Genomic DNA, 10,735 nt, shown 5'->3' with positions numbered 1-10,735 from the left:
TGTATCCGCCGAACTCCCATGGGCAAAGCAAACATTATCTACAGGTATCAGTAGCTTGTAGTTAACATAATATTTCCTTCTAGCAAAATCTACTTCGTCGAAACGATTTGGGTCACTACTCTGCCGTGTGCCACTCCCTGCTTACATTATGCACGCGCACGTGGTCCACGAGACGGATAAAGGAGAGTAGTGCATACCTCTCCACTTGATTTTTTATTCTCGTTAATTAACTCTTACTCATCTCTCTCTTTATCATACACTTTCTCACATTTTCTCTCTTTTATCGCTATCGTCATGCAACATTATCTTATAACAATAGTAACAATTAAGTCGAAAAGAGATCCAGTTTCAGGACATTTCCATCGTCACGCAAATATGTTTTTATTTGTGAGCGTTTTCTAGTACAGTACCATACAGTCAAAACACTAGTGCCAGATGTTGCAAAGATACACATGTATGCTTGCTATCTAACAAAATAGAATGTGTGTGCCATATGGCCAGTCGTCGTTAGTGATAATAAACACCGCTATTTACATTCACAGCTTCAAACAACATATTTATATTTTGTTAGAGTGTCCCCAGGACCTTGACACACACGCACCGAGAATTTATTACTATCGGTCTTACAACATGGATTTGTAGCTTCGTTGAATACACAGGCAATTGTTTCAAATGTTTTAATAAAAAGGGTTCAAACTATCAAAACTATGCGGTGCACAGTATAGATCAAAAGAATGTTCTCGAGTTTAAGTTCTTACAAAGATATGAAAGATCCCGCAGCCTTGGCCCCATACGAACATCAAACAACGCGAGTGGATTCTCCAGTCTTCATGGTACATATGAAACGTACACATTTGATTTTTCCTTTCTCGTCTTTCGACATTTTACTTTCATATCATTGTACCCGAAACATTAGGTGTTTGTTACGTGTAATTTTAAAATTACCAAAGCTTTGAGTTTGACTTGGCTTCGTAGGAAATTTAGATGTGTTTGTCTTAAGATTATACGATTCCTTGGCAACTGAGGCCCATCTTCTCTCGGTGTTCAGTGTGTAGTTAGCTTGCATTCAACAAACAATAAGCTGTGCTTCAAACCTTATTCATTCATAGTTTAAGGACAACTTTGAACTACCCATTTTATAGGTTCTTCCTCTTCTACATAATGGCTTGACTAATCGTCGATATGATGGTGAGGTATGTGCAAGGTTTCCATCGCCCAGTCACCACAGGGCCTGTAAACTGCAGAGCGTGTACACGAGGAAGGCTGAGCCTATCCTCCACCTTCCTACTCTTATCTCCCCTGATATGATACGTAGTCCAAATTATCCTCCCCGCAATAATTTAGTGACGGGTGTGTAGTATACTATCTATGTGTTGGGCGAGAGGTGCAGTTTTCAAGGCACAGGTCCGGAAGAGCTTCGAACACAGGGCCTTCAGCAAATCAGCCATGAGGCTATGCCTCCCACCACCTACCCCCGCCAAGAAGATGGCGAAGGTCAAAGCCTTGTGGAATGGTAAATCAATGAAGGCTAGGACTTGGGGGATGTGCGTGCATGTGCTTGCACATATGCGAATACAGAGCGAAAAATTATGTGAAACAACGCAATAGCAACTAGGCAAAATACTTCACACTCCACTCACCGTCTTACACACAGACACACTGTCTATTGTTATTATGTTTTCTTTTGTTCTGGAACAAATAAGTCAACATAGCCAGTTAGATTTGTATGCGCAATTTCTGAACAGTACACTCCTATGTTCGTACATGAAAAACAAGCTGCTCCTATAGAAGTTCCTGGAATAGCTGTGTGCTTATCTTGACCAGGAATTCGAATGTCGTGGGTTGTTTTTGTTGGTTTTTTTTTTTTTTCCTGAAACACAGCTGGTCTAGAATACACAGCTTCCGACAGACTTGAGAAGCTCGTCTGTGAATGTGTTTGGGACTCGTCCAGCACCGACTGCGATGGCTATAGCTTTCGTCGGGTTGACGTCTGCAGTCTGAGCAGAAGCTATACACAGGTTTGGTTAGGAAACGCCGTTTAGATATCAAGAACATCGCTAGCTAGACAAACTTACAAGCGATTACAAACACAGCTTCGTGCATACACTTTTTTTTAGTCCTGGGTAAACACATTAGTTTTAAATATAAAAAACACTGCCACCCAACCATACTTACAAACTATTACATTTCTTTCTTTAATGTGTCGGATTCGTGCATCAGTTCTGTTGTTTTTTTTAAATTTGAGCTATGTTCACAATACTGATAAAAAATACTGTTATATTTCTCGTTTATACAATCAGTTTATTTTTTCCGTTTCGTGTAAAAAGCTTTCTTTAAAGTTTCTGAAAACATTCTGCGAATCGTCGTATATCTGTACAGATCTTTCCAGAAGGCAGGAGATGGCGTCAGTAGTAAAGTTTATCAAGCTTTACAAGACACGTATTTCGCATCGTCTACCAGCGAAGCCTATCTGACACTCGCAGAATCGGCGCTGAAGTTTCACCACAATCTTGCAGTGCCCGTTATTCAGGCAGTAGTCGGTTTCCGGACATTCCGACACTTTCAGCTGCGGTGCGATCACTTTGGACGTCTTTGCGTCTTCTCCAGCGCCGAGTCTGCGCCGTAAGGGTGCTTTTGCTTCCTCAACTTCTTCTGAGACAAAGGATCAGAAGCTGAGGCGATAGACAGAGTGGCAGCGGCAGTGGTGGTGGTGGTGGTGATGGTGGTGGTGGTTGAGGCTTTGTGTGGGTTCCTGGAGAATGTAGATGCACGACTGTCTGGAAGGCGCTGCTCGTAGAGTCGTCACGGTTATCATTTCTGGAGTCGTGCTCATCTTGATTTTCTGGAAGGAAAAAAGTTCCGTGAATTTCAGACCTTAATTTTTTTTAAACGGTGCTTTACTTTTTAAAAGCACAGTGCAAGATACTTACCCCCTCCCCCAAAATCTGCATGAATACCTGCCCTTTCGTTCTCTAGATAAAAGCCTGCAAAACATCACATTGCACACAAAGTTTGATACACAGACGTCAGGCTTGTAGAGGTATACGTTTACATCACGTATCCAGGGAGGAGAGCTGGGATCATATGTTAGTATAGGCGTATTCATGTACAAACGTGACGTCACAATTTTTTACCTCTTTCTGTGGGTGGTAGTGTTTGTATGCATGTATCTCGATAATAAAAGGAGTGTATTTATCCAGAATTTAGGTAATAGTATCTAACACCGAGCTTTATCTATTCACTACAAACAAATTGCATCTACTAGTCATACTAGTGCTTCTGTTTATTCCTTTTCGTGAACGTTTACGTGGAATAAATACTTTTTTGACAAAGACACACAAGCAGACGGATAGAACGTGTAACTATGAATGATCTGTGGGTAGCAAACATGGGAATATTGACCTAAATGTTTTTGGACGGCCGAAAGAAAGAATCAGCCAGCCACAGAGACAGACAGACACCGCCATCAGAGACACAGTGATCGTAATGTCTCATGCTCCGTTCAAAGAACACTCGACAACGACATCAAAATTACAATTTCAGATTTGTGACGTCATAAAGTTCGTCGTTATGAAAGAGTTAAGTCCGTGCAAATCCCAACGTTACTTCACGCACATCAACATAGTAAAGCCTACAGCATGCTACAGTAATAATAACAGATTAAATACACAACAAGCACAACAAATGACTGTCAATAATAACAATTAGAAGAATACCTCTTGCAAATGTCTCCACAGACCGATCGCTGGGTTTAACCGATGGAGAATGTGCGCCTTATGTCATCGTCATCCTCTTCAGAAGATCGATCGTTCGTGCCTTCAGCTCCCAGCTCCCTGTCTGGCTGTAGTCGGCGTCGTGGAAGCTGGCATCTGCGTCCGGTAAAGGCCGGCGTGCATGTGCAAGTCGTGCGGCTGCGGTCTGGCCCTTCCACAGCACACGTACCTCCGTTGCGACAAGGATTGACCGCACAGAGGTCAATGTCCGCAGCCTGGGCGGCGGAAGCTGGTCCGTCCTGCACTTTGACCTGTACCTGCTGCTCGGCCTCCCCTGCCGCGTTGGACGCCACACATCGATACAAACCTCCATCGTCCGGCGTCAGCCTCTTGATGCCCAGCGACGAGTAGCGGTCGGTGGTGTGGATGGACAGCCGGCTTGCTGCGGTGACATCGGTTGGTGTCAAGAGCACGCCGTCCTTGAACCAGGCGTAATCAGGTGGGCTTCCCCTGGCCACGCAGCGCAGACTCAAGCTCTTGCCCTCAGGTATCATCTTGATGTCGTCACCAGCCATCTTGCGGGTCATGGAGGGCTTGACGGCGCAGTTCTGGCAGTGCAGCACTTTGATAACTGGCGCTGCGCCACAGCCTGTGCACAACACCCTCTTCACCTGCTGCAAATGTCCAGGTCCGGCTCCACGGGCAGTGCCGTGTTGATCAGCAAAGGTGCGTCTGAAGCGTTCTTTCAAATGGACTCCTGCTGACGAAAGTGAACTCCTCTGAACGTCTTGGACCTTGGCGAAGAAAAGAAAGGTGTCTCCGCGAGAACCTTTGGCAATGCAGTCTGCTTTGTTCTCTTCCGGTCCAAACCGCTCCACGTCCACGCGCAGCAGGTCATTACGTGACCTCAGCAGGCCCTGACCTTTGTAGACCCTGTGCACCGTGACATTGGCCTTGTACAGCAGCGGTGACAGCAAGGGACGCCTGGCGGAGGGTCTCGATAGTGCCTTGCAGCACGATGTCGGCTAGTAGCGCCTTTGAGGCGGGGTCAGTGAACTTTGACCCGCACTCGCTCACCCCTGCCCGCAAGGGTGCGTTACTCTGAGCTCCCGTTCCGACATGTAAGAGCAGGAAAATGAACTTCAGTAAAAATCGCCTTCGTTGGCGTCATTTTTTTTCCTTTTTTTTTTAAAGTCCTGCACTCTTACCACCAACACAATTTGATCATCAAAGCTTTCCCTGGTACAATCTTATTCTAAAAAAATTAGTGACATATACATACCAAGCATTTCCAATTTTGTTTGATCACCTGCAGCAGTGGCAAGCTCTTTCGGGAAACCGAACGTGGAAAGAAAAGTATTTTTAATTCGTCAGATCTTTCAATAAGTCGATCATGACTTTTTTGGTGACTAACAAAACACGCCAGAGTTTTTCTGTATAACTCAAACGTCCGTTATTCAATGTAAGATCCACAGTTAGGTAGGCCCACGGTCAGCTGGGTTTCGCGAACAGTTAGAGCACTGCGAACGTGACCATTGCTGGCTCGTACCTCACAAGTAAAGCCACTCCCCCCTACTCACCTACTCACTGTGGAATTTCCACTTGCTATGCCCTTACACGCACCGCCGGCTAGTGATACCGAAACGTCTCTTGTTCAAACTTCACTCTTAGAGTCCCCCGACCTCGATGCTCCGTGGCCTTACGAGCACTACTCAAACACTGAAACTAATAGGAGTAACGACGCCAATGCAGTCTCATGGCCTACTCCATTCAAAGGACGACTCCCAAGGTTTCCGTACTGAAGGAGGCGGGAGAACCTTGTGCCAAACTGTAGTCTGTTGCCCTTTGAATGAATAGATTTTCCACTACCACCAAAAGTTGTGGCTGCGAGTGTAAAAAGCGCGTCTCGACGATCAGCAAAAGGTGAACCAAACCCCAGTAATTGTCTCACCTCCGGAAGTGCTCGAGGGTGACACACTTCCCTCTCAGGCTAAAGTCACAGCGACAGCTAGATGACCTTTGCTAACTGGCCGCCTGTTTCGACCACTCAGTCTCATTCACAGGATACACTGCAGCTATACACCGGAGGTTAACATGCCTCGCTTCCACAGCACCAGAAGCAGCAGCCTACACGGCGCGGCCACTGACTTTTCCCCCCTACCCGCCCCAACTCATTTTCACCCTCCCACTCACCCATCGAAAACTTTCCGAGTTCACCATCTACACAGTCAAAGTAGTTAGCGAGTCAGAAACAGCTGACAGCACAGCAGGGAAAAAAATGGGGGTTCTTAAGAATTACGAGAAAAACAGCTCTTGGCGCACGTATCTCGCCTTCTTAGCTCGGTGTCTGTTGGATGTAAAGGCACCACAAAATGAGTTCTCGGCGGGAAATGAGAGCTGACTCACGTCGGCGTCTGACATTGAACATCCTTTCGTCCAACCGTTCTCCCTACCCCGCACCCTGCCAAACCACCCCGTGCGGTGCTAGGCGTTTATCATCCAGAGCGGGGTTACAACGATCTGGAGGAATTTGGCCGTCACACGCGCATTCCTCTTTGATAAGCAAAGGAGGGATGCGCGTGCTTTGATGCATAATCCTGGCGGAGTAGCTCTGTTGCTACTGAAAGGTCTTGGCAACGGGTTGTTTCTTCAACCGCTTTAACCGTGCCTTGTTACAGTCAGACAACAGCAATCCGCGGATGGCGTAACGCGAGGTCAAGATGTATCTTTGGGAGGACTTGGAGGATCTCGTGTTACGAAGAGCTGTTTTGCTCTGACAGTCCACCTTCGCCGGAAAGACAACTCCAAAAGAACACTGCGTGTGTGTGTGTGAATGAAAACTATCTCCTCAGACACATTATTTATTTAGTGTCAGCAGGCACTACAGGCAGATTTAGCGTTGATATGTTCCCCTATCCCCTACCCCTCGGCAGCAGCAGGTTACAGTTACGATTACTGCGCATCTTTCTAACAAGAAACGTCTGCCGATGCCATTAATGTTTTCCTGCGACTTTATGCCTTTTTAGTGAAGTAAATGTTCCAGATATTACTATGTTTATGTTCCAGGTCCTTCTGTTGGTTTATAACTTGGGCGATTATGGTGGAATTCAGCCATTCCTGAAAGCTCACTTCTGACCACAAAGGTATTTATCTCTGTGACTAGATTTAATATCTCCTTCCTAGCTGAGCTGCTTTATCGCGGTCTAGCAAGGTTTGCTTAATTTAACTCAAAGAGATGGCCTAAACTAGTTGGGTCATTAAACAAAATGAATGAAAGGTCTATAAGACGATTAGTCCAGTCTTCTTATAACCTCTCTTGATTGAGACATTGACCTTTGAGACCAGTGATGACAAAGTGAAATTAAAGTTGTGGACATTGTTTAATTTGATCCGATGGAGTAATATAAGCCCACCACTGATCAGAATGAAGATGTAGTCTGTCAGACCCGTTCATTCCTGCTGTTGATGACTGTACATTTCCTACAGGTCATTGCACACTGTTGAGAAAAGACAAATACACACACGCGCGGAGCGTTCATTGCGAGTTGTCTTCCCCCTAAAGAAGGGCTGTCAGAAAGAGATTGATGATGAGGGGCATAATTATCTGAACAGATTCAGCAGGCAGAAAGACCATGATTCAGGTTACACCTTTTTTTTTTAATTCTCAAGTGGTTCATGAAGAGTAACAGGAATTCGAGCTTCACTGCTCTACTCTCTCCAACTGTATCAGTCGTTGGTGTGAGGCTAATCAAACAGAGAGCAAGATGAGAGATGCAACTGGAATTTCATCTCCTTTTCCCAGTCGCTGAACCTGCGAACATAATCGAACAGCACAAAATTACAGCTCGGTGTTTTAAGTTTTTTTTTTTTTACAAATGGAAAAAATAGTGAGAAGAGAAGAATGCTCGACTGACCTGGTAAGAGATAAAGGTATTTTTTCCACCATTTGCCCAACAAACTTGCTCTTTCGGGGGGTACGGGACATTGGGTCATGGAGAGAGAAGCCGTAGGTAATTCAATCCCTTCTATAAACTTTAGCATTTGAGGTGGAAGAATACATGAGAACAGATCAGCTGAATTCAGGCGGTGCAGTTGGAAACAGAATACAAGAAACATGTTGCTGAGCAAAAGTAGCTTGTACATGTTGCTAAAGTACATAAGCTTGTTCTCACTACAGAGCGTACTTACCGGAGACTGCAGGCAGATTTCTGGTGGTGTGAACACTGTGGGATCTTTGATTCCCAGAGTGATATTGTAGTAGTTTGTGACTGTGTATGTAGGTACTGAAAAATAAACATCAGGGGCATAGATGCAGAATGTACAAGAAGAGTTGAAAATGTCCATTTAGACAAAAACATGCTATTAATTTACAAGAACATGCAGGCACGCACGCGCGCACGTACACACACACACACACTTCTTATCAACTTTAATGGATCAAGTCTTACACTACTTACATTACTTCTCCTCTCTCTCTCTTACACACACAGAAGCAAACAGACGTTACGAGGAGGAACTGGAGAAAGTACAGATATCACAAGAACAGTACTTTCATCTATGACACCATGTGTTTCTTCTAAGAGCGGAATGTTCCCCTCTGGGTCGACACTGTAGAAGTGACCAACACCATCCCGAATGTCTCTCATTCCGCTAGCGAAAACGCCATTTGTATAGTCGTCTCCCATATACTCCTTCAAGTACTCTACGATGTACTGGTCTGCAACACGAAACAAAAAATCCTTTCTTAAACCTGTACTACTGTTACTGAAAATTAATATTAAGCACCTGGCTGGCCTGCATGTATATCCTTTCTTAAACCTGTACTGCTGTTAATGAAAATTAATATTAAGCATCTGGCTGGCCTGCATGTATACAAGACACAAAGTTTTCGACGTTCATAGAGGTTTGATTCTATGTGGCTATAGTTCTGTGAGAGAGAGAGAGAGAAGGAGGGAGGGAAAAAAGCAATCGACAGAACATGCAGCACACGCCGACAAAATACAGCAGCAATGTGCGTAGCAGTTCACATTTGTTTATTCCATCACAGCCACCTTATACAGTAAAGTTTAAAAAACAGTTGGTTTTATCAGCCTATTCCTATATTACCAAGATTACCCGACGTTGTCCGGGGGATGTTCCTTCGTTGGACAGTACTCACACATTACCTTATGTAACAATTGCATGTATTAGTCATCACAGCTGACCCACCAGGAATATCAACGCACTTGACTGTTACGTTGCCCTCCAGACCATAGGCCTGACACCTTCCATCCGTTATCACATAGAGAGTTCTCTGTGGTCAGATGACAAACTGTGCGTTGGAACATAGCTCAGAGAGACTCACGGCGTCAAATTTACGATTAACAGCACTTATTTTCGGGAAAATACGGTATATAACAGAAATAATAGAGAGCACTTGTGTCGTGTATTTCCTCTTTGGGCAGCGAGTTCAATGCGCTTCACAAAAGAGCGAATAAAAAAATGAAAAAATATTAATGTGATCGTCTTGTGGAATGAAAGGGCAATGGATGTCCAGATTTGTCGTTGCTTGTGAGTTTATGAGTTGCTTTTCACGGTCCGAGATTTCAGACATGTTACTACCTTTCATGTGACAGAGTTTGCAACACTTAAAACGTTGTCGCCCTTCGTGCCTTGAATGCTCTCTCGTTCTAACATTTTTGCCTCGCTGTATGCCTCTTCTTCTGACATTCATCTTCTGCCTCTACCACCATCTCCCACGCGTACAAACACATGTACAGATGTTAATTTTGCTGACTGCCAGCCCACCCACCCTCGCCACACCATATGTAAACTCTCAAACTACAATAGAATGAAAGTGAAGATAACAGAAGATATGATTATACTGTTCCAGCGGAGTGCTCACCGCAGGAAAATAGTACAGATAAGAGGTGTTGTACTCCTGTCCAAATCTGGATCCGGTTTCACGAGATGCCAGCCTCTGGCCAATGACATCCACACTGATGTCAGCGACACTCTGGTTGAAAAGTGACATATTGTTTGTGAAGGTTTTTTTTTTTTTTTTTTTTTTTTTAAGAACAGCAACTGAATTCCGGTTATATTCATATTCTCCAACACGTAATTAAGTTATCAGCTTTCTTGGAACACGAACATAAGGAATGCATACATCTGAGAACGATACAGTACCTCCCATACGTCGGTACCCTCATCAGTTTGCTTCATCTGCAACGTCCATAAACGCCCTTCCCAGAGTTTAGGAGAACAGAAGAGGGAGTAGGCTAAAGCTGAAGAGGTGCCAGGACGCCATTGCGACACCAGCAGAAGCTGCAACCCCGCAAAGAGCAACACCATTAAAGGAGCCATGATCGTGGACACTATATAGTATCTTTTCGTCTCCACTACTTGTCATCCCCCCTCCCAACCAACGCACACGCTCCTAAGTCTTTATCTCTCCAAGACTGCTGTTATTCGGAACCATTTTAGATAAGCGTACAGCCATGCATTGTACTGTTATCTCGCAAACACTCGATTTAAGTGACTGAAAACTTACTGTTCCTATTTACATATAGCTGCTCATGCAACGGTATCTTGATTGGCGCTATGTTACCCCCAGCACGTCGATCTATTTGAGATGGCAAAGAAATCAAAATGCAGAACCATGCAGTCGCGACATAATTCTACGACGCAGAGCACATTTCATAGGGCACATGCGACCGCAAAAGACATGGAGTGATGGAGACAGGGAGAGAGCGAGGGATCGAAGCAAGCGATCAAGCCTTGCCGACCATAAGCTGTCAACCTATCCAGTTGGGATTCATATGAAGCTAGTAAATCACAGTGGTAGAGTTAGTAGCAGAAATCAATGTCTTTTGGAGAGAGAGAGTGTGTGTGAGAGAGAAAATGATCGAATGAAGTGATGATAGAACTGTTAATTACTTCCAGCATATATGCACTATCAAAGAGTGTTCTTGGATGCTTGGCCCATCGTTGATCGTACAATACGTACTCGTATAATTTCAATATCGCGACACCGACTATCCGAG

General features: G+C 44.6%; 2 protein-coding genes across 2 annotated transcripts; both read right to left on the bottom strand.

Moving 5' to 3' along the window:
* Positions 1–364: 364 nt before the first annotated feature.
* Positions 365–4,880, bottom strand: LOC112561632 (the record flags this gene model as incomplete). The annotated part of the gene is given in 4 exon segments (XM_025234212.1): positions 365–2,667; positions 2,931–2,984; positions 3,754–4,611; positions 4,613–4,880. Coding segments are annotated over 4 exon segments (1,419 nt in total), but the record flags the coding sequence as incomplete, so codon positions are not given.
* A 2,482-nt stretch (positions 4,881–7,362) lies between these two features.
* LOC112562742 lies at positions 7,363–10,182 on the bottom strand. Its single transcript, XM_025236205.1, has 6 exons — positions 9,879–10,182; positions 9,598–9,708; positions 8,922–9,006; positions 8,263–8,430; positions 7,902–7,996; positions 7,363–7,524 (listed from the first exon to the last, which is right to left on the bottom strand). Exons 1-6 carry the CDS (start codon positions 10,053–10,055, stop codon positions 7,462–7,464), a joined length of 699 nt encoding a protein of 232 aa, XP_025091990.1. The 5' UTR covers positions 10,056–10,182; the 3' UTR covers positions 7,363–7,461.
* Between the last annotated feature and the right edge of the window lie 553 nt (positions 10,183–10,735).

The sequence above is a fragment of the Pomacea canaliculata genome, linkage group LG4 (genome assembly GCF_003073045.1).
Source record: "Pomacea canaliculata isolate SZHN2017 linkage group LG4, ASM307304v1, whole genome shotgun sequence".
NCBI classification, from domain to species: Eukaryota; Metazoa; Mollusca; class Gastropoda; order Architaenioglossa; family Ampullariidae; genus Pomacea; species Pomacea canaliculata.
This window is presented reverse-complemented; position numbering and strand designations above follow the sequence as displayed.